Below are 25,026 nucleotides of genomic sequence, written 5' to 3'. Positions count from 1 at the left end.
TAAACGCAGTTATTATTAGGGATAAATTTATTGTATCAAAATAGTATATTATAATTAAAATATATAGCTCTCAGCAAAAATTGATATTGAGCTACGTAATCAGGTGCGGAGCATTAATTGTTCATATTATTGCAAAGAAAAATACAATTCAGGCTGTTTATATGAATATAAATCAACAAAATAATATTCCAAGATAGCATTGACTATATATTAAAACTAAAGCATATAGTGGTCACTGACATGCATTAATTAACAATCAGAATTCAAATATGGGATATAGATAGTATATACGATTGTATTTTAACAAAGGTATTCAAGAAGGTTACAAAATATAAAGTCTATATACCTAAATAGTACATTCTAAGTATGCCGTAAACCGGCATTCAGTATTGTATAAAGCAAATAGTACATTAATTGGACAGTGATATGTATTAAAGAAAAATACTATTATTTTGAAGGACAAAACTATAATATATGACATACAAATACATTTCATGAGGGCATTAAATATAAATGCACAAAAATATATCATTCCTGATAAGCCATAGATATATAAAAGAAAGAAATTCTGACGAAAAAGCAAAATGGTAATGGAAAATGTTCTGGTTTTCTGGTAGTAGCGCAGAAATATGATATATATTTAATCTATAATGAATTTTAGAGTTATCAATTTAACTTGGTGCAAGAGAAGGAGCTAATGATACTTTGGAGTGAGATAGAACCCACAATGACCATAGCGAGTAGCATTATTTGTGGGAAGAAGCAGATGTTAGGATGAGAAGGTTGATTTTTTGAGAAGGAATTAAAAGGTTATGGAATTTAGGAATGTTTGAAAGTTTGCCTGTACAAGTGGAGGGAAAAACAGACTGGAAAAAGTTGTTAAATGTACACTGATGGTATGGTTTAGTACCAAAGTGCGGTCATTTATTCTTTTAAATTAATGATGAAAATGGTAAATTAATTAAGTTCACCGTTCACCATATACTTTGGCCCACCTTCTCAATGAGGGGTATGCTTCAAGGCTACACTAATTTTATATTCCACTTTAGGAAGGGAAACTAAAACCACATCAATATATTTCTCACAAAGGATATTGTTTCAAGTCAATGTTGAAAATAGTCAATTCTGTGCACTAACTGAATACCAAATGCAGATAGAAAGATCAGCTTTAAATATTTACACAGTAAATTATTTCATTTTGGAGTGAGTGTATGTGCAGTGAATGAAATAAACATAGTAGGTATTACTTTCAAGGAAAATGAATACTGGTTTACTTATCAGAATGGTGAGCAGCAACAGAGACATGTATTAATGTTGCGGCATATTGGGCTATGACATTCACATCCATCACACATATAATTGATTTGGGGATCCAGTTCAGGTGATACTTAAAACAATGGGGGTGTCTCCAAATGACACATTACTACTCTTAATGTGATTCAGCTGCTTTGCTGATTTGATGGCTGAGGACTTGGCTGTGCCACACTGTCAGAAGAGATACAGGCTGTTACTGCTTACTGAATTCTTACAAAAGAGAGAGAGAGAGAGAGAGAGAGAGAGAGAGAGAGAGAGAGAGAGAGAATGTTTCAATCAAAGCCAACAGCTTACTCAGAAAAAAACTACGATAGAAGGAAAGAAAAGAGAAAAAAATACTCTTTTTAAGGTGGCATAAAATTATCTATCCTCTTATATTTTGATGTTTTTCTTTTACATTTATTATCATACAAAATTCTCTCCTTTTATGAGCCAACATTACATAAAGGATTCAGGAAAGAACGAAACCAGTTGAAAAGATTAAAAGGTATGAGAGGAAAAACCAAATAAGTTAAAGCTCTTCTTCAACATGATAATTCACATGAAACCTTCTTTTTTGTCAGGTTTATAATATTATTATTATTATTATTATTATTATTATTATTATTATTATTATTATTATTATTATTATTATTATCATTATTATTATTATTATTGATATCATTATTATTATTACTATTATTTGTTTATATGTTCAGATGTCACCATTTTATTTTTTTTTTTATCTTTATAGACTAATTCCTTCAAATGCTATGAATTTTGTATTGCTTAATGAATAATCCCTTTAATCTTTTACCTCAATCATTAATCCATTACTTGGGTCGCTTCACTTGTCTGTTGATCAAAGGTTAAGCACCGATGACACTTACCTTAAGACGGTGACCAAACTGCTGATCAGTTGAGTTCTTTCGAGTTCCGATCAACGAAGAGGCTGCAATGATCACTCAAGCGGATTCAGGATGATTTGTTGTGAAGAAGATTTCCTTGTCTCTTTTCTCAAGGAGAGAAATAAAACTAATATTTTTCTTTTTAAATATATGTTAAATGCATCTTGCCTAATGACTGAAGACAAACAAATTTAGTAAAATCCATATGCTGAACTAGGCAATTTTTTATGATTTTCTAAAGACATAAGTTGACTGTTTGAAACCCTTAATTAATATCTACTTCTTTCTCTGAATCAGAGACAACAGAATAATTTAGGACAAAACAGATAAAACACTTCAAGTTGCAATTATTTGTAGACATTTGGAGAAAGAGAGGAATGGAATTATTGTTAATAATTACTTGTGTTTTCCTCTCTGCATATCTGTCTGTCTGTCTGTCTGTAGTGCAGGAGTGAGACATCCAACCTCTTTCCCTTTTTACTGCTGATTGAAGGAAGACATTAACTCTTACTTCCTACTAAAAGAAACAGAGGAAAAATTAATATCAAATTAAGTACAAGAAAGTACTGGAATATAAAAAGTTTTCAAAATTGTTCTAATGTAGTAGATTCTCGAAAAAAAAAAAATTATTCATCATGAATAATAGTAATGATAACAATAATGGTGATAATAATAATGACAATATACAAAACTTCCAAAGAAAAATTATTTTTCCTTTTCATTTAACCCTTTAAGAGTAATAAATATAATAAGTTTCCTTCAATTCATTTGCAGTAGTGACTCCAAAGTCTTTTCCTTAAAAATCCTTACCTTTTTTTTCTCTTCGGCACAGTTACATGTTCATTCTCTTTTGACTAGAAGGTGACTCAGGGGTTTTGGCTGACGTTGGTCTAGCATGTCAGCTACTCTTGAGTCCAACAGATGATGATGAACAATATCCCGGTGTATCAGTTATTCAGTCAGTCAGTCAGTCTCCTTTTTTTACCAGTACATCTTATCTGTGAAAGGAAACAGCATCAAATACAGAGTTCAAGAGCATTGCAAAAGATAAAATCTCTGCAAGAGAAATCTTGTTGTGATATATGTTTACTCTGACCCTTAATTGCCAAATAAAAATGATCAACTAGATTCAATATTAAATATAATTTTATGCAGGATTGAAGTTACACATAAGACACTTAACAGGTAAGATTATCGAAACTTATTTACTTTTAATAAATATAATTTTGCCTTGACCAATTACTTAATATAAAAAATGGTAAAATAAAGGAGTTGTAGACACGAAACTCTATAAAGAAAAAAAAAAGAGGAAGATGACTCTAAAGAAGACTAAAGTTAAGGAACAACTGCTTCTGGTACTTACCGCCATCAATCCGAGATAAACAATGTAGACCTTTCTGGGAGCTGCACCCTGATGTCAGATTCTGGTTCCAGAATGCAGATAATGTCTGACAAATCGTTAACAGAAACTTGCCCCTCCCGCTCATGTGCTTGATGGATGCAGAGTGCCCATCCTCCAAAGTAAAAGCCCTAGATCAGGGGAGTCACCATAGTCAGAATGAGTAAATCATTCACAGTTCCGCGAGACCTCGTTTGGAGGTTCCCTTGTCGGTCCTGTCCTCTGAAACCCTGGGTAAGGTGTAGCTCAGGACTTTGCGAGGAAGGACTAGCTGATGCAAGCATTAAAAGGAGAATATAAAAACATACAAAAATATAATTCAGAAAACAAGACTAATAACTACCTGTAGATTAAGGATCAATGCTAAATTGATTAAATAAATACAATACCTATATATATGGTTACCTTTTGCTATAATTATCTAAAAATAATAATGAATTGTCTGAAAACCCAGAAACAATGTTTACTTGTCCTTGTGAAAAGTAACTAATTAAAGACATAACCGAAAAAGAAACACAAACTGCAATTTTTGTAGATATTTGGTCATAATTACTCCTGTGTTCCTCCCTACCATTCTTCCTGTCTGTCTGTATGAGAAGAAGAGAGAATCACCCAGTGTATTCTACCTTTGTCCATTTCATGCAGATATAGAAAATAAAATACTTTGAACAGAATCAAATTTGATATTGCTTGATGTGAAAAAAGTACCAGAATGTGCAGAGATTTAAAAATCTGATTGTATAAACTTTTTATTTAGATTTCTATTCAATATGAATATAGGTAATGAATGTTAACGTTACTCTTCTCATTAATTGTATTAGAAATATTAGCTTGAAATATTACTCTTTCTGTTCATTTCAATAAGAGTAGTAACTACAAATATTACTCTTTTCATTCAATTCTTTAAATGTAGTAACTCCTTATCATAGCCATATCATACAATTCATTAAAAAGAAATAACTCAAAATTCTTACCCTAAAAATCCTACATCATCTTATGTTTCTCTTCTCCAATGTCCTTCAGCTCTGTGTTCCTTCTCTTCTGATCAGATGTTGACTCAATGGGTCTGACAGACGCTGTTCTAACATATCAGCTTTTCTTAGGTCCAGCAGATGACGTTGAACAATCTCCCTCTGCACCAGTCAGTCATTCAGTCATTCAGTCAGTCAGTGTTTTGTTCTACCACTTCATCTGATCTGCAATTGAAAATAGCATCAGTATATGAGGGCATTACAAATTCCAAGTGTTTTACTAAAGACAGAATCTCTGCAATAAACAGTTCTGTGTGATGTTCCTTTACTTTGATTATTGAATGGAGAAATAAATTGATTAACAATAATGATATTATTCTTGAGCAGCAAAGCAGATCCATTTCAATATATAACTTCATAAAATTAGATCTACTTCTGAAAAGTTTACTTTAATGTTACAACTAATCATATACAGAACAATAGATTTCACAAAGAACTCACCTGTCGGACTGGTATTGAGATATTCTTTTTTTTTTCTTATTGCCTGGTTTTGTCGCTTTGAAGGACTTTGTAAGGATATTATCTTTGTTCATCTCCCAGGAGAGAGAGAGAGAGAGAGAGAGAGAGAGAGAGAGAGAGAGAGAGAGACTTTTTCCTGAAGAACTTTTGTTCTACAGACTTGAACTCTCTCAAGTTTCTTGGAACAGTTTCGGTCCAGAACTTTTTTATTGCCTGGTGTTGTCGCTTTGAAGGACTTTGTAAGGATATTATCTTTGCTCTCCTCCCAGGAGAGAGAGAGAGAGAGAGAGAGAGAGAGAGAGAGAGAGAGAGAGACTTTATCCTGAAGAGCTTTTGCTCTACGTACTTGAATATTTTCTTGGAACAGATTCTGTCCAGAACTTAGAGGGAATATTAGGGACATATCATATGACATTATCAATGTAGATTAGTATAAAATGAATAAAAATTGAAAGGCGATGAAAACACAATTTTCATCATTCACAGATTTATTCATGATGAGCTCCACTATTACATATTACCTACCATTAGCTCAACCATATTCGTCAAGATTACTTAAATAGATTTTGTTTATATGAATAGATAATAGACAATGTTTAGAGTGAATCTTAGCACATCCAAGACTTGCAATATTTTGATAAGAATATGTCATTATATAAGTCATACACTAATTTGTTAATTAAAAATATTAATCATATTGAAGTGATTGAACAAATGAAAAGTTCTGAAAATATATATAAGAAAAGAGAACCAACAGTGGAATGAACATAATAAAAGTTTCCAAAAACAATAGATTTTTGTGAAAAGATATTAATTGTTCCCTAACAATTGAATATATATACACACACATATATATATATATATATATATATATATTATCATATTACTATAAAAAAAATGACCTTTATGATCTGAAAGGGTTTTTTATAATCAAATCATCATAAAAAGTTAGTTAAACCTGAATCATTTAGTGACAGATTATGAATTAGAGTTCGGTGATTAACATTTTGAGACATTTGTTTCACAACTAAAAGGTCAGATGTTATTGAACTTCTTCTTTTCAGTTGACGCCTCAGGGATCGTCATCATTTTCTGTTGATACTAAGGAACATCTGTGCATCAGTCATCCTACCGAGCAAAGAAGGAAACACTATTAGGAAATAGACTTTGGTTTTTTGCAATGACTCAGCAAAAAAGCTAACGACATATGGCATAAGAAATGATGAGGAAATCTTTAATCTAAAGAGAAAGAAATAATAATGCTAGTGAAAGAAAGGAGGACGAAGATGAATATGACGAGAATTGAAGGTTGTGAGTAAAGAATTGGAGGGAACCATAAATACTGATATTCAAACAATAATTAATCAGAGATTCGAATAAAATGATAATGAGGAGAATAATAAGAAAAAGCGAAGAAAATAATGAGGTGGAAATTGCTCTACACATCAACACCTCTCTATCATCCACACAACGACATTCTCTGGAAATGTCTCTGATTCCATTAATGAAGATACAAAGGAATATCAAGTGATCGAATGAGGAAAAGAAAAAACTAATAAGAAACAAATCATAGACCTAAACCAAAAGAAAAATGGTTTTGAAACTTGGCTTATAATGAGTACAGATTAGTTATCTAGGCTCATCACCCACTGAGAGAGAGAGAGAGAGAGAGAGAGAGAGAGAGAGAGAGGGGGGGGGATGCCTAAATAGCGTGATGATCATTAACAATTAGATTTATGATATAAAAAAAATTACCCAATTTTAGAGACTAAATCAGTTTTTTAGGCTCATGGTCTGCTTAAAGGAGAGAGAGAGAGAGAGAGAGAGAGAGAGAGAGAGAGAGAGATGCAGCCTAAATACAATGAAGACCATAAAAAATAAGACCTATGATATGAAAAATTACCGGACCTAATAATATAGATTACTTTTTTAGGCCTATGGTCTGCTGAAAGGCTTAAGGCAAATGTTAACAGAGAGAGAGAGAGAGAGAGAGAGAGAGAGAGAGAGAGAGATGGGGGGGGGGAGAGATAAAAATCGTACAATACAGATGAAGAAGGAGAAGAAAAAGAAGAAGCAAACTCACCATCTAACACCCAATCTACATCCGGTGAATTTCTTTGCCTTAAGATCCATCTCTCTACGTAAGACTTGGTTACCTGGTCGTTCATCTTCTGTGAAATAGATGAAGTCTTCCACCCTGACTCCCTTCAAGGAGTTCACCATTGGGAGGAGGAAATCCCGAGGACTCCTCCTCTTCTTGGAACACCGAGGAAAGTATATTGAAGAGAAGGATCTGTTGGGAAGAAAAAGAAGGAAAAGAAGAAAAATCGGATGAAATGAAAGGAAAGGAAAAGGAGAAGAAAGGAAATGATGTCAACCATATTTTTAATTATTGTTTTATTGACATCTTGTTTTGTTAAGATGAACACGAGCCTTCAGACACACACACACACACACACACACACACACACGCACCTTCACGTACACAGTATTGCAATTAATTTTCAATGATCCCAAATAGGATATGAATTGAAAATTAAAATAAACTTTTAAGTAACTTTTGAAAAGTGTACAAATTGATAAACTTATTTCTATTTCTATAATAATTAATAATTGAATATTTCTATTAATAGGCCTATGAGATTTTTCTTTCTCTGATGTCGATTTAAAGTCTTATTTCAAATAAATTTTTCTGTTCAAAAAATTAATATAATAATTATATCGTCTCTCTCTCTCTCTCTCTCTCTCTCTCTCTCTCTCTCTCTCTCTCTCTCTCTCTATGGAATGATGTCTCCGCACCTCATTGCATCCTGTGGTTGCAATGCCCGAAGGATGTCCCCAACCTTCTCGATGTCTTCTTCCTGGACATCGCTGACCAAGACATCGATATTTGGATCCCTCATCAAGAAAGAAATTGGGTGACTGACGCTGCTGACATCCTTGACACTAAAGTGAATCCCTGAAAGAGAAATTGGAGAAGGTTTAAAAAGAAGAAGAAGAAGAAGAAGAAGAAGAAGAAGAAGAAAAAAAAACAACAACAACAACATTGAGGAAAATTAAAATCACAACCAAACATTTCCTATCTGTTTCTTTCGTAAGATTTTAAAGGAAAAGATCAAATGGGAATAATGATAACTGAAACAACGAATTTAGAGACGAAATTACTAAAGTTAGAAGCTATGGGTTTGCGTTGATGTGTGTGTGAGTTAATCTGTGTGCGTGCGTGAGTCAATTTATTTGTGCATGCGTTAGTTAATGTGTGTGTGAGTCAATGTGTGTGCACGCGTGCATTGTAGCTTCTATCATGTATTGGGATAACATCAGTCTCTTCATGAAATTCTCGCATTGAGCACTGTATAAAGAAACTCAGCCAATAATAACTCAGCTTCATTGGACTATCACAATATTATTGGTCGAGATAATACTTTTCACGTCCCTTTCGGTGATTGGTTGTTGAGATCAAATGACTCCGCCCACATTTTTGTATAGAACCAATCAGCGCAGAAAGGAGGCGGAGTCAGGTGTAGCCTTGAGAGACTATCACTGTTCCCGATTCTAGTTTCCACTTCATTACCATCATGATCATTACTATTTTATTCATTACTGTCACCATCATTAATATAATTATTTGTGAAATCAATAGTGACTATAGTGATGTAGTGATGTCACCTTTAAACTGAAGCATTTCCTTTTTATATAAGAAAGGAAATAAATGAAAACTTAGCATCGAAAGCTTTTAAATTACTTCAAATCAGATGAAAACAACATTGTTCTATTTAAGTAAAAAAAGATACTTGATTGAGCCTTGAATATAAAATTCTCAATATATAGAGCAATAATGATAATAATATGATAGTTACAATAATAGAAATAATGATAATAACAATATTAACCGAACAAATGACAGGAATGGGATAAGGGGAAGAAGGCGAGATATTATAAAGTCCCTCAGAGGAAAGGTAGACAGATATTCTGTCGTCCTTCATATTAACTCACCTAAAACTTGAATCTCTTTTGCCTCTGGCAAAGATCGACAAAAGGCGTCGAGGCTGACTTGGTCCGGAAGCCTCACCCAGACATTCTCCACATTTGGAGGGATTTGAAACGTTGGGTTCCAGATGCCTCTGTAAGACTCACAACTGTTCCAAAGAGAAGAAAAGAAAGAAATAATTATTAGATTCGATCGGGAATTTTATTAAGTGGAATGATGATGATGATTAAGATGATTAAGGAGACGATGACGATGATAATGATGATGATAATGATGATGATGATGATGATGATGATAATGATGATGATGATGATGATGATGATAAGAATGAAAAGTAAAAAGGAATAATTTGGTGGAATATTGAAATTTATATCATCTATAAATGAGAAGGAAAGTAAATTTGAGACTTTTTTTATAATAAATCTAATGATGACCGTGATGATGATGATGATGATGATAATGATGATGATGATAATGATACTGGTAATATAAAGGATATAGACTATGATATTCAAGTTGAGGATTGTGGCAAAGTCTCTAGCTTGATTATTCATGTCTGTCTTCATTTCTCTTTAAAAGTAGGCTTTATATATATTATTTATATTATATATATATATATATATATATGTGTGTGTGTGTGTGTGTGTGTATAAGTATATATATATATATATATATGGGTGTGTGTATATATATATATATATATATGTGTGTGTGTGTGTGTGTGGTTGTGTGTGTGTGTGTGTGTGTGTTTGTGTGTTTATGTATCACTATCTTTTTCATTAAGATATTTGATTATATTAGTTAAGAAGTAGGCTAATATTCAAAATAACAGTCAGAAAATCAAAGAAAAATGCAAAACTTACTCTTCGCTGAGTAGACTTTTGATTGACTCTGTTTCTTCTGTGTTAAGTGAGTCGTTTGTTTCATAGCTGCGCTGAAGCCATATTTTTCTTGGGTAAACCTGGTGTCGCAAGAGATGTTTGGTTAGTACCTCGAAGCCCGAGATAGTTCCATTGAGTTCTATAAAAATTCTAATTTCATCTCTGTTCGGGAGAGGAGGATCAGTGGCTGCAAGGAGGGCGATGTAAGACTCGAATGATGAGTCAGTGATTTTAGTGTTGTCATCAATCAAGCAAAACCTTTGTGCTATCCAGCGTGAGAGTTCGTCATCGCACTTTATGTTGTGCATGACTTTCAGGAAGGAGTCTTTGTCCTTCAGTCCTGACTTCTCCAGGAGTTTCAGGGTCTCAATCTTGGTTGCCAGTGGCACCTCCACTTCCCCCACGTGGAAAATGCTTAGTGTCTGGATAAGTAGGTTTTGATACTTCTCCAGAGAGTCAGGGAGAGAGCCCTCATGCAGCTCTTTCAGAACGTTTGTCACTGATGATGTTTTCGTTGATATAAGAAAAGCAAGAATTTTTGATTGGATTTGTGATGGGATCCTGGTTTGAGATAATTCATGACTCCACTCCTGTATTGCCAATAGATCCACATCTGGGCAGGTCACTTGTTTATAGATGTTGTAACCTCCCATGAACTCCATGAAACCCTTATGAGGGAAAGTGTAATAGGAGTTGTTGAAGGAGGTGACTTTCTTTAGGAAGGCTCCAGCCAGCTCTTCTATTGGTAATCCCAAACGGAGACATAGATCAGTCAATCTTTGATAGACCGAATGGGGAAGATTTATAAAATCATCTTTCAATCCTTTGAGAGATTCAAAAGAGAGTTCATCAAGAAATTGATTTATTTTGTGTTGCAAGACACTTAATTCTAAATCACAAGTAGATGGGTTCCTCTGCAAACGCTCTTTTAATTTAGAGATGATTAGAAGGAAAATCTGCCAGTAGAGCTCAGCCTCAGTTGTGATTCTGTTTACATCATCTGGTTTGAACATCCAAAGAATTGTGATGAGACAAAGATTATAGGCGACTTCCCACACTATGCTCATTTTGTGTTCAGTTTTCTTAAGGAATTCTAATAGTTTATCTAGCTCTTGTAAAACTGGGGAATCTTTGGGTAGACTCAAGAAGTATTTGGTTACAAACTCTTCTCTTTTGTTGGCTTTAATTCCTACAAGCCGAAGATGAACAGCATTCAAAGCTCTGGATTCGAGATGAGCATTCAGTTTCTCTTCAGCTTCAGGTCTGGTCGTAACGATAACAGTTAATTGGCTGTAGAGTTTGTTTAAAGAAAGAATATGGTTGAAAAGGCCAGATGAACTCTTATTGACCTCATCGTAGCCATCTAAGATGACCAGAGTGTTTTGTCCTAAGACAGCTTTAACAAGGTCTCCATCCTTGAATGAGCGATGAACTTCTTCTCCCAAAGAGCATTCAATAAGCCTATCAAATGTATCAACAATATCTCTTAATTCTGCATAAAACAGCAGATGAAAAGAGCTGAGGCCTTTGATGGAGGGTCTTTGGTTGGCCCAATCAGATGTTATCTTTTTCACTAGAGTGCTCTTGCCCATTCCTGCATGTCCTTTGAGCAAAATAAAACTTCCAGCGTCAGATCCCGAGGCTACATCTATTATGTCCTCCAGTAAAACCTCCTTATTCTCTCCATCCTGATTCAGTTGTATTTCTGTGAATATTTCATTTACTGGCAACTGCCTTCCATCTCCTTTCACTATTAAGGACAGTGGATTTATGGTTGCATTTCGATTCAAGACATCTTTCAAGAATGGAACACCTTTATTCCTTATCAATGCTATCTGTTCAGAAAAGAACAATTCCTTCTTGTACTCATCAAGGGTCTTTGGCGAAATGTCTGCATCTCTTATTTCATTAAGCTTTTGGTTGAAATTAGCAACATTTGCATCAATCTCTGTCTGGCTGACATGTGAACATATTTTGCCAACACTGCAAAGTGCTCTCTCCATTAGTGTACGGATTTCTTCAATTTTGTCAAAGAAATCTTTCTGATTTAGATTGAGATCTTCATGAGCTATAGTGTTTCTTATGTCTTTTAAATATGTGATAAGACATTCTGGCTCTTTACCGCTCCCTGATGACCACGCAATGTCATCTTTTCCAGCAAAGATTCCTTTACAATGTTTCAAAAGGAGACAAATAAGGGTTATATCCCACTTAGCAACATCTGTGGGATACTTTTGCAACGTCTTAAGCTGTTCTGGATAGAGCTTCTTCTTTAGTTTTTTCATATCTACATTTTTGTTCTCAAGGTAAGTTAAGAATTCTATTTTATGATCCCAATCTGGGTTTCCCCAGATGAGAAACTGCCTCAACAAGGGACTTATAACCTCATCGGAGATCTTCCATAGTCTGATCTTATACCGGTCAGATTCATTGAATACAGGAGTCATCCTGTAACGGAGTAAAAAAAAAAATAGAATGATTAGGTATGTAATAAATTGTAATTCAAAATGTGAATAGAATTTCAATCAATTTTCCCTGCTTTTTGAAAAAGCTAAATTTCTTCCTCAAATATTTTTTCCTCTAATCATAAAATATCAAAGGTTATAAAAACATGTATACATACACACACACACAAACACACACACACACACGCACACACACACACACACACATATATATATATATATATATATACATATATCTATATACATATATGTGTATATATATGTAAATATATATATATATATATATATATATATTTATATATATATATGAATATATATAAACATATATATATATATATATATATATATGTATATATATATATATATATATATGATAAATTTTGCACATTTTTACGTGTTTTTCATATTCAAATAAGCCATATATATTTTGATATATTAATGTCTGGATTCTCTTAACGACCTCGGGATCAGAGCCCCAGGCGAAATCTCACAAAGACAAGAGCTTGGCTCCGGCCGGGAATCGAACCCTGGTCGGCAAGCTTATATAGACAGTGACTAACCCATTCGGCCACGAAGGAAGATAAAAGTCAATGACAATTCTACTGTATTTATACCTGTCGAATTCAGGTATTTTGTACTTAGAATTGAAATCAACCCATCTTCACCATCGTTGCTAATTGGTAGTTTGTTACTTGGCATTCAATTAATGATAAATTTTGCACATTTTTTCGTGTTTTTCATATTCAAATAAGCCATATATATTTTGATATATTAATGTCTGGATTCTCTTAACGACCTCGGGATCAGAGCCCCAGGCGAAATCTCACAAAGACAAGAGCTTGCCGACCAGGGTTCGATTCCCGGCCGGAGCCAAGCTCTTGTCTTTGTGAGATTTCGCCTGGGGCTCTGATCCCGAGGTCGTTAAGAGAATCCAGACATTAATATATCAAAATATATATGGCTTATTTGAATATGAAAAACACGTAAAAATGTGCAAAATTTATCATTAATTGAATGCCAAGTAACAAACTACCAATTAGCTACGATGGTGAAGATGGGTTGATTTCAATTCTAAGTACAAAATACCTGAATTCGACAGGTATAAATACAGTAGAATTGTCATTGACTTTTATCTTCCTTCGTGGCCGAATGGGTTAGTCACTGTCTATATAAGCTTGCCGACCAGGGTTCGATTCCCGGCCGGAGCCAAGCTCTTGTCTTTGTGAGATTTCGCCTGGGGCTCTGATCCCGAGGTCGTTAAGAGAATCCAGACATTAATATATCAAAATATATATGGCTTATTTGAATATATATATATATATATATATATATGTATATATATATATACATATATATATATATATATATATATATATCAAAAGATATCGAGCAAAAAAAAACAGTGCCCTTCAACCTCCCTTTTGGGTTACAGTTCTCTTGCTTGAGGGTACACTCGGGCACACTATTCTATTTAGATTATCTTTAATTATAATTGTTTAGGTTGAACAGGGCACTAGACACCAGTTGAGATACTACCACTTGAGAGTTATGGGGTTTTTTGATTAGCCAGACACTACTACATTGGATCCTTCTCTCTGGTTACGGTTCATTTTCCGTTTGCCTACACACACGCACACTCAGTAGTCTGTCTTCATACACCGGAGAACACTTAGATTACCAAACAATTCTTCTTACTTCACTGTAATAGTTCAGTGGAAACTTTTCTCTTTTTAAGGTTAGAAGAGAATCTTTTGCTATGGTAAGAATCTCTTCTAGGAGAAGACCACTCCAATATCATAGCATTGCTTTCTAATCATGGGTAGTGCCATAGACTCTGTACCATGGTATTCCACTCTCTTTTTGGTTAGAATTCCCTTGCTTGATGGTACACTTGGGCACACTATTCTATGTTATTTCTTTTCCTCTTGTTTTGTTAAAGTTTTTATAGTTTATATAGGAGATATTTATTTTAGTCTTTTTGCTCTTCTTAAAATATTTTATTTTTTTCTGTTTCCTTTCTTCACTGAGCTATTTTCCCTGTTGGAGCCCCTGGGCTTATAACATCCTGCTTTTCCAACTAGGGTTGTAGCTTAGCAAGTAATAATAACAATAATAATGATAACAATAATATACTGTATATATATATATATATATATATACATATATTTATATATATATATATATATATATATATATTATACGGTAATGGCTCTTAGGTCTGGGCATCAAAAATAGATTGTATGATTATGGTCCCCTGGTCTGGGAACCAAAATGTATGTTATACTATGGGTAGTGACTGGGAACCAAATATATGATATTCTATATATCACGACTGACCAGTTGATCAACTTCTCGAATTCGAAACTCACTTGTTTGAATTTACATTAAAACTGTAACATTATAAAATACAATTTCATAACCTCCGAAATAGTTAAATAATTCCCAGGAAGCAATATATAAATCTGAATATCCAAAGATATCTTAAGTACACTTAAAGAAAATTGGCTAATTATTATTATGAATATTCAGATAGGTCTAACTTCAGTTCATAATAGGATGTGAGGAATACAATTACAAACAATGGTGAAAGTAATAATACAATCTTTAAAAAAATAAATTTGTTCTGTATAAATTACAATACTTCGAAAGAATTCACAAAAAGCAAATAAATCAGTCGAAATATTAAGTCACAACAATATTGAGATTATGACTAAAATGTCACTCTCTGAAAATTATATATTTTCTTGACTTGAAAATGTTAAATCTGAATATACCTTTGACTAAGAAAGTGAAATAACACTTATGAAAATTATAGTCACCTGTTTCACTTAAAGTTAAATCTGAATACAATATTTAAGTGTGACACTTAACGAAAAATATATAACCAGTTCACAGTACAAATACCTAACCTTTCTACAGGCCTGTTTACAAACACTTTGTGAGAATGTTTATAAGTATTCACTATGATTATAAATACTCGTCCAACCAAAACATTGATTTCTCACTGAACACTTTGAAGATAATACACTAAGCTGCATGCAAGAGCGAGAGAGGGGATGATTGCTGTCTTAAGGCTAGGAATATCTATTTATATATTTAACCTAGGGGGTTGCCTTTATATATGAAACTTAGCTACTTCCAGGATCTTTCCGAAGGACTGGGTAGTGTGGGGGAATGAGCAAACGGGTCAAAGCTACCAAGTATTGTCCTCTCGAACTCTTTCTCATACAAAAGGAAACAAAACCTGGGTTTCCTTGGCAACTATCACACATAGTGAGGTGACTCTCTGTCAGCTCAGCTAGTTTCACCCACCCTTTGTCCCTGAATTATAAAACAAAGAAGATAATATTCTACCACTAGGTTCTTTGGGAAATTTACAAAACACGTTGCTTTTGGTGTATTCTCTGACAAACATGACACAATACCTCATAAAAATATAAAAGAACATTACATAAGACCTGTTCATATTTCATATGTTCACATAACACTCTTAAACAGTTTACGTAAGACTTTGTAAACTTGAAATAAAAAGTTAATTCTTGAACATATCATTAATTTACATCTACCTTGGATTCTTCCCTCTAATTACGGCTCATTTTATCTTCGCGTACACATACACCGGATAGTCTGGCTTATTCTTTACATATTCTTCTCTGTCCTCATACACCTGACAACACTGAGATTTCAAAAATATTAAAAATTCCCCTTCACCTAAGGGGTTAGTGCACTATCGTTGTTCAGTGGCCACTTTCTTCTAGGGAAGGAGAGAGGAGACTCTTCAGCTGTTGTAAGGAGTACTTCTAGGAAAAGAACACTCCAAAATCAAACCATTGTTTTTTAGTGTTGGCTAGTGCCATTGCCTCTGTACCATGATCTTCCAATGTCTTTGGTTAGAGTTCTCTTCCTCAGGGGTACACTCGAACACACTATTCTATCTTTTTTTCTCTTCTTGGTTTGATATCAGGTGCTCGCAGTATCGGTTACAAAGTTAATAAGGCCTTTATCATATCGAAGGATTCTTGGCACTCGCTGGTCCATACAATTTTTTCGTGGGGCTACTCAAATCTATCGAAGGGGCTACTACAGCCGAAAATTTCGGGCAGAAACGTCGATAGAATCCTGCCATCCCTAGAGTACGTTGTAATTGCTTCCTCAGGGGGTGGAGGGGGAAGCATTGATACTTTCCTAATTCTTTCGACATTAGAGCCTACCGGATTGATTAATCTTTTTTCTACTACAAATCCCACGTACCAAACTGTCTCCTTTCCAAATTCACTCTTCTCCAGGTTAATTGGCAAGTGTGCTCCTCCGAGCTTTTTAAATACCTTCTTCAGGATTCAAAGATGTTCTTCCTAGGTCGATGAATATACTACAATATCATCAAGATGTATGCCTGTTCCTTCTTTCAACACTAGAAGGTTATCCATTACTCGTTGAAAAGCAGTGGGGCTGTCATTAGGCCAAAAGGCATGACGGTGTATTGATATAACCCAAATAGGGTGATAAAAGTTGATAACAATTTTGCATTGTCGTCCAAAGGAATTTGATAATAGCCTTTTAACAAATCAACCTTGGAGACGAACCTTGCTTGTCCTTATTGTCGAGTAGGTGGTCAATGAGCAGTAATGGGTAATTATCAGCCACACTGGTCAAAATAAACTTTCGGTAGTTTTTACACATCCTAAAAAATAAGTCAATTTTTTTCACTAATAAGTATGGAAAACTGTAAAGGCTAGAACTTTGTTCGGCTAATCCGTTTTATAACAAATAGTCCACTCCCTTTCTCATGGCCTCTCAGTGATACGGCGATAGTCAATACTCACGATGTTTAAATGGTATTTCTATTGTTTTAAGGTGTATCTCATGCTTCGTCAGGTTGGTTCGTTTTGCGAAGTACGAGCCAATTTTATGGAAACTTCTGATTAATCGGCTTAATTCCTCTTGTTGCTCCTGGTTCAAATGAGTTAGTTTCTCTTCCAGGTTCTGAATGACGGAAGAGATACTCACATTACTTAAAGCCCCTAACTTACATCCGTCGTAGTCTTCCTTGGATGGTATGGTTTGTGCCATACACACTTGTGAAGCTTCGGTCACGTTTTCGCTTAAGTTGCGCTTCAGTCGGCAAACATGTACTCTCATTTGCCTTTCCCTACTTCCTGGGGTCCTGTAATGTAGGTTAGGTCACTGATCATCCCCAAAATCCTTAATGGTTCCTGGAACTTGTTGGTGGGTGGGAATCTCCTTATCGGCAAGAAAATCAATACCTGTTGTCCTACTGAAAACTGTCTGTCCTTACTTGTCATATGAAGCCTTTTCTGCACTTTCTCTTGACTCGTTATAGGGTTTGCTAGGGAGATTTCCCTTCTCTTGCCAATCCTTGTCCTCTAATTCTTGATATATTCTCCATACGTTTCCTGTCGGTCCTTCCATTTTTCTGCTAACATTTTAATCAGTCATTATACTTCTCGTCCAAATACCATTCCATTCTGGGTACATTCCATTCTTTCTTGATAAGCGTTACGTTCATCAAATAACATCTACGGTATTCCGATATCCCATTCATTCCCCGTTTCGTTGCAGAACTTTGTTAACAAACTTTTCTAAGTTTGATGAAACCTCCCCTCTGCACCTCTGGTCTCCAGATGATAAGTAGTTTATAGATGTTGATTCACATCCAACAGTTTCACTACATCCTGAAATAATTTTGCCGTTAAATTTGTTCATCAGTGACTTTGAATTATTTCTGGAATACCAGACTTAGTGAAAAAATCTAGTACCATCTCAGAGTTTTTTGGGAATGATGTTCCGAACGGGTATGGCTTCAGGGTATCTTGTCACTGGACACATCAAGGTTATCATATATTCACGACCTTTTCTCGTCCTTGGTAAAGTTCCCAGAATGTTGATAATTACCTTGCTGAAGGGTTCTCCTCCCATTTCTATTGGGAGTAAAAAAAGCATTCTTAATGTACTCGTTTAGCTTTCCAGCCATCTGACATACGTAACAAGCATGTCAAAATTTGCCTACGTCCCTATGCACCTAGGCCAGAAAAAAGGGTTTCATAATTATCTCCTTCATCTTCCTTATAGCTATACTGTATGTTCCATTTCGTGCACTATGGCAATCACCTGTCTACTCAACGGTGTGGGAATCAATATATGACGGTATATCACCCTTTCAGGATTCTCAGGGATATTGGCGAGTCTATGCTTCCTCATAAGAAAGCCATCCTTAAGATAATAACAGGTCAGAGATTGCTGTGCTTCCGTCTCATCCACCACAGAGTTAAATAACTCTATTATCGTTGCATCTTTTAATTGCAGTCCTATCAGCCTTTTACTCCTCACTTTTCCTACTTTTAACTCTGAGTTTTCTATTTCCTCCAGGTCCATTTCTTCTTTGTCTTCTTGTCTACTCGTAAGTCGTTCCTTTTCTCTTGAGGTTACTTAGGAGTCTTCCTCTTGCATATCATCAAGGGAACCCTCCTTTTGGAAAAAAAAATTCCTCAAAGTTCATTTCTCCTTTGATTTCTTTTTCTTTTTCATCAGGCACTTTCTTCGTCATACTCCTTGTTGTCACACAACTAGGAAACAGATACGGGTAGTCCCTCTCGAATTCAGTCATAGGAGTATACTTAAATGGTTTCTCCGTTATAATGGGAGAAGGCACAGACGGTGCTCCACCAACCTCATTACCCAGTAGTACTTCTACTCCTTCGTCAGCCAAATAATCCTTTACGGCAAAATCAAAATTACCTGTCACCAACTCACATGACAGTTTCAAATGGCCAAAAGGGGTAACTTCTTATTTTCCTTCAAAATATCCGAGTGTCCTGTGACAGACTGCACCACTAACGCCTGTGTTCCTTGTATCACCACACTATGGTTGCAACTCGTATCGCGCAATATTGGACCGGGGTTCACTCATCCCAGTCTATTGCATGAATAAATCTATGGTTTAACGGTATCCATGCTCTTTGGGTTTGTCCTCTTCATTGTGCAAATGTAGCGGAGATTATTTTCGTCTTTACCCTTTCCGCTCTTGTCACACTTACAGCAGATAATATTAACCTTCTGTTCATCTTGGAGGAGGACGATACGACAATTGTCGCTGTGGTACTATCACATTCTGCAAAGGAATAGTATCAATGTTACTACCGTTATAAATTTTGAACGTGTTCACATATTTATTACAGAACTGGTTTCCATGGTTCGGGGAATAATTGACACTTGGTCGGAAGAACGGTTGAAACTTCATTTCTGAGGAGGGTTTACGACTGATAATATTATAATCTTCACTCAGCTAAGTGGCTTGATCAAGTCTCCTAACCTCTCTCACTCAAGTACGTTTGAATATGTTTAGGAATTCCTCGTAGATATTGTTCTATTACTATTAATTCTTCTAAATCAGCTATGTACCTCACATTAGCTGCCTCTGTCCATCTCTTAAAACATTGTCGTATCTTATAAGCGTAATTAAGGAAAGTAATCTTCTCGTCATTCCTCAAACTTCAGGACCTTTCATCATAATATTCAGAGGTCATATGTTGCACTTATAGTATGTTCCTCTTCACTTCTTGATACTCCTTCCTCTGGTCCTGAGATAAGGATAGATAAGGACTGCGACCTTTCCAAAGGAGTACACTTTACAATAACTCAGACTATTTATCTTCGGGCCATTGCATCGTCGATGTACCATATCAAAATGATCGAAAAATTTCTCAGGAGCCTCTTTTGTGAGCCTTGGAATTAACCTCTGGGTGTTCATCACAGTAAACACGGTATAGTGCATAGTAGGTTTCACCTCTGTCTGCGTTGCAGACTTTGCACTGGCATTCAACAGTTCCAATTATCTTTTGTGTTGTGCAAATTACCTTGTCTCTTCCCTCTCTTTTTCTTCTCGTTTCTGTCTCTTTTTCATATTCTCATCCCATGTCTTCCAACTTCTCTGGCTTCTTCTCTTTTTCCTTCTTCTCATTCATGCTTCCATTTCCCTCGCATGTTGTGCTACTACTTTATCTTCTGCCATCATCTTTAACTTAATCAAATTCTACTTCGCTGTAATTTGTAAAATCTCAGTCTCTGCTTCCCTATCTGTTTCAATCTTTCAGTTTGTGGTTGACTGGTCCTTGCTCTGCTACAAATTCTTCTTCACCCTCCTCCAACAGTTCATGAACTGCTACAATATCTTCTACTGACAATTTTCCCGAGTTTATCAACGTAACTAAGGCTAGACACTTGATTTGGTCTTTAATCATCCCACTCATCGCAAGACCACCAAATGCCCTTGGAATAGAGAGCCAATGAAATTTAGTTACCTTAGCTTCCGACAATTACTGAACCTTCAAGTTTTTCAATAACTCTTGGATATTAAACTGTCCCATCTTGTATTTTACTATATCTAATACCTCTCCAAAACTGTCCGAACAGTATACAAAATCCTATCAACACGAAATTGTTCAAAACTTTAACAAAAACATAGCCCTGTTATCACCAATACTTGAAGCAGACTCACTCGATCCCAGAAATCTGGGCACCAGAGATTTATTATATTATGGTCCCGTGGTCTGGGAACTCAAATATGATAATATATATATATATATATATATATATACACACAAACACACACACACACACACACACACATATATATATATATATATATATATATATATATATATATCATATATATATATATATATATATATATATATATATTATTATTATTATTATTATTATTATTATTATTATTATCATTATTATTATTATTATTCATTATTATTATTATTATTATTATTATTATTATTATTATTATTATTATTATTTACTAAGCTGGAACATTAGTTGGAAAAGCATGATGCTATAAGCCCAGGGGCTCCAACAGGGAAAACAGCCCAGTGAAGAAAGGAAACAAGGAAAAATTAATTGTTTCAAGAACAGCAACAATATTAAAATAAATATTTTCTATAAAAACTATAAAAAAATTAACAAAACCAGGAGGAGGATAAATAATAGAGAACAGTGTCCCCGAGTGTCCCCTCAAGAACTCTAACCTAAGGCAGTGGAAGATCATGGTGCAGAGGTTATGGCACTACCCAAGACTAGAGAACAATGGTTTGATTTCGGAGTGTCCTTCTCCTAGAAGAGCTGCTTACCGTAGCAGCCTATCGAGTTCCAAACTCACCTTTTTGTTTTTACATTAAACCGTTTATTTTCAAAATATTAATACCCAAGCTCTGAGACAATTAAATAACTCCCAAAAAGCAATATATAAAAACACTGAATATCCAATGGTCTCTTAAGTACACTAAAAAAAAGCCAGTAATAATTACTAAGAACTATACAAACAACCTCTTACTTCAATATTTTTTAACTGGAATACGGGAGAGTACTGTAACAAACACTGGTGATTGAAATGATACACTCTTTACAAAAAAAAAAAAAAAATACACATATGTAGTTTATAAAAATCACAGCACTTTGAAAGAATTTACATAAAGAAAACTCACTCTAAATATTAAGACTGAGCAAAACTTAATTTAGGACAAAAGAAATGTTACACTGAGACTTATATAATCACTTGACTTGAAATATTATATATGCATAAAGCTTCAGACTGAGATAAAAAATAAAATAAATACATATGAAAAGTATATAATCACTTATTTCACTTGAAATTAAGTTTTACACCAACATTTCATGTTGATACTTAATGAAAAAAGATAACCTTTAACACTCTAAGGATTAAAGTCTCCAAAAAAAAAAAAAAAAAAAAAATTACACAAAGTAGCAGATAAACTTACAATTTAGCTCACACAAAGATAAGCCAAATTAAATTTTCTTCAAATTTTGATATGAATCTTTCTGAGCCAGTTACAAAGATTTACACAATTCCTGCACTAACCGCAACACAATAAATTAAAAATTTTAATTTTTTTTAAAGATTTTATCCACCTGAGACAATGATGTAATTTTATTTATAACAGTAGAAAAAAGGTGAATGTTTTGGCTTTTGAGTTTGCTATTCGTTGTAACTTAAATTATGTTGCTTTGTGGTCTATTTACACCAATATTTAGGCTACCACGGCCTTAATGGGTTAATGTGTAGCAGTCTTAGATATATAATCAGAAATTGCTCCTTATTTTGAACTAAGTTTTCTTTGGGTGGCCAGACTCGCAATATATGCTTGGAATTCTCATCTAGGAAAATGTCTTTATTTGATGTTCTTTTTATGAATAAACGGGTAAATATATACATCCAGTCCTAAAAACTTTTTCTAATGAAAATTTATGTTTCTCCTGTAATAAATAACATACTTTGTTGAGATTGGACTTTCATTTCAGAGATTAATCAACTGTTTCGGTGCCAAACTTGTCAAAAGACTAGGTTGGGAACCATATGGTTGAGAAAATGAAAAGAAAAACAAATATTTCCGAGCTATCCAAAGGAAAAGAGACTAATCACTTTAGCAAAAAAAGCCTGTAAAATATTTTTACTCTGGTGTGGCTTACTTCATTCACAAAGAACAAAAAACATCGCTGCTCCTATGTAATGTCAAGCAGTATATAATGATTTGCGCTAGCCTGCCCTGTGGGTCATTATTTTAGTGATATGTTTTAAAAATTCTAATGATTTTTCTTTAAACATAAAAGAAATACTCACATTATGTTTGTAATGTTGGGAAAGCAATGGGGTCTTCTGCCAATTATTGTTGTAGTGGAGGGTAGAGATAACCAGCGGAAAAAAGAAAAAATAAGCAGCAACTATTCTTTTGGGTAGTCGTTTGTAAAGTAAAAGATAATAAGTTATTGTCTAAAACCATTTTTATTGTAATGTTTGTGGTATAAAAGGATGGATTTCTCAGAACCTGTTAATTACACCTAAAGTACCCTTATAATCACCTTGGAACATTGCTATGTTTTGAATATTGGTATTATCATTATAGGAATAATATGATATGTTGTAATAAAAAAAAAGTGTGAAACGTTTAAAAGAGGATAGGGTAACAAGTTTAAAATAGTGAAAATGAGAAATTTATACTTTAATGATTACATACTCACGGATTTAACAGGGGCAGATTGAGTAGAATATTTGAATATTCATGAGAAAAACGTATCTCGTGTAGTAGAATTCTTTATTTTCATGTAGGAATGGTATTTCATCTCATTAGCAAACATTTTGTGTGAATGATAGAGGGCGTTAAATCTAATTTGTTGTTGAAGTGACGGACAGCAATTTGCGGTCAAGGATAGATTTACTAGGTTCAGATTTCGAAATTTTTCTATTGGAGAAGGCAGATAAGAGTGACAAGACACAGAACACCTTCTAGAGTAGTGCACCGATAGTGACATCACTGGCAATAGTGGAGAAGAGGATATGGTTATATGACATGGGAAAGTCGACAGCAGCATCATGTGATAAGGAATTCTATGTGTAGCAGAATTGCGCTTTCTGAAAAGAACCACTCTCCTGTAATAGTGTTGGCGATGTCTGGCATGAACCAATGTTAAAAGTGTATCATGCCTAAGACCACTTGTAGTGCTTAGACTGTCTAGGGTTTGGGAAATATCTCATGGACTTCTACCTTCTCAGGGAGGGGGCTGACTTCTCCACTGGTGATCTGATGCCCAAAGAACGATACTTCATTGAGGCCAAAGGTGCACGTGTCGTACCGGACTACAAGGCCGCTTCATTGTAGGTGGTCGAGAATGATGAGTAACTGCTGGGGGTGTTCCTCTTTGAAGGAAGAGAATAGAAGTAAGTCATCCACGTAACCTAAGCAAAAGATAAGGTTCTATGAGTTGCCTTTCATGAGGAGTTGAAAAGTGACTACATTATTACGAAGGCCAAAAGAGGAGTAATTGAAGGTGAACTTACTGAAGGGGGTGGTCTTAAGGCCTTTAAGAGGTTGAGCGAGGAAAAAATATTACTTTTGCAAGTCGGAGATAATGTCATCGGTGTGTGTGATAGCAGTGTGATCTCTTTCTGTCTGCAAGTTCAGATACAGAAATCCCCACAAGGGAGTAGGGAGCCATATTTCTTCAGGAATATGAGTGAAGGTAAGGACCATGGGCTCGAGTCCTTTAGGAAATGGCCCATTTCTTTTATTCTGGTGCATGTTTGTTGAGCAATATTCAGAAGGTCCAGTGCCAGACGCCTGAACATGGCAAAGGCTGCGGTCCCCATCTCCTTGAATGGAGGATAAACACTTTCCTTCGCAACATCCTTGTCCGTTTGGTGAAGTTCAGTATGGGAGACTTACAGGTACAACGTGAGGAGGTGGGTGCAGGAACCCATGGGTGCGCTTATGTGGAGTTTGGGGTTAGAGAGGGTGGGTTGAACAGATGTCGACAAGCAGAAGTCAGTGTTGAATAATCGTAGATGCCCCACAACAACCAAGAGGTGTAAATGTGCAAGGAAATACTCGCAAAGTGGCAGCAATGTTATGTCAGCAACAAGGAATTCCCATTGGTTTTTAGCACTCTTAAACCTTAGAATAAATTTCTAGTACCCTGGTCTGTTGATCTCAGATCCGATGAAGGCTACCTGGCGGACATGATCAGGTGTAAAATGACCTCGTCATATCATGGAGAGTGAC

At 34.9% G+C, this 25,026-nt stretch overlaps 1 protein-coding gene across 1 annotated transcript in view; it reads right to left on the bottom strand.

Moving 5' to 3' along the window:
• Positions 1–1,377: 1,377 nt before the first annotated feature.
• LOC137627007 (uncharacterized) overlaps positions 1,378–25,026 on the bottom strand; it is a 464,241-nt gene continuing 440,592 nt past the window's right edge. The window contains exons 2-8 of the mRNA XM_068357989.1: positions 9,945–12,410; positions 9,087–9,229; positions 7,890–8,049; positions 7,174–7,383; positions 3,565–3,731; positions 2,184–2,245; positions 1,378–1,485 (exon numbers count right to left, since the gene is read on the bottom strand). Of these exons, the coding sequence (XP_068214090.1) occupies positions 1,378–1,485; positions 2,184–2,245; positions 3,565–3,731; positions 7,174–7,383; positions 7,890–8,049; positions 9,087–9,229; positions 9,945–12,409 (3,315 nt within the window). The 5' untranslated portion in view covers position 12,410. The remainder of the gene's footprint in view (positions 1,486–2,183; positions 2,246–3,564; positions 3,732–7,173; positions 7,384–7,889; positions 8,050–9,086; positions 9,230–9,944; positions 12,411–25,026) is intronic.

Source organism: Palaemon carinicauda, chromosome 34 (assembly GCF_036898095.1).
Source record: "Palaemon carinicauda isolate YSFRI2023 chromosome 34, ASM3689809v2, whole genome shotgun sequence".
NCBI lineage: Eukaryota > Metazoa > Arthropoda > Malacostraca > Decapoda > Palaemonidae > Palaemon > Palaemon carinicauda.
The sequence above is the reverse complement of the archived record's forward strand: the minus strand, read 5'-3'. Positions and strand labels throughout refer to the sequence as shown.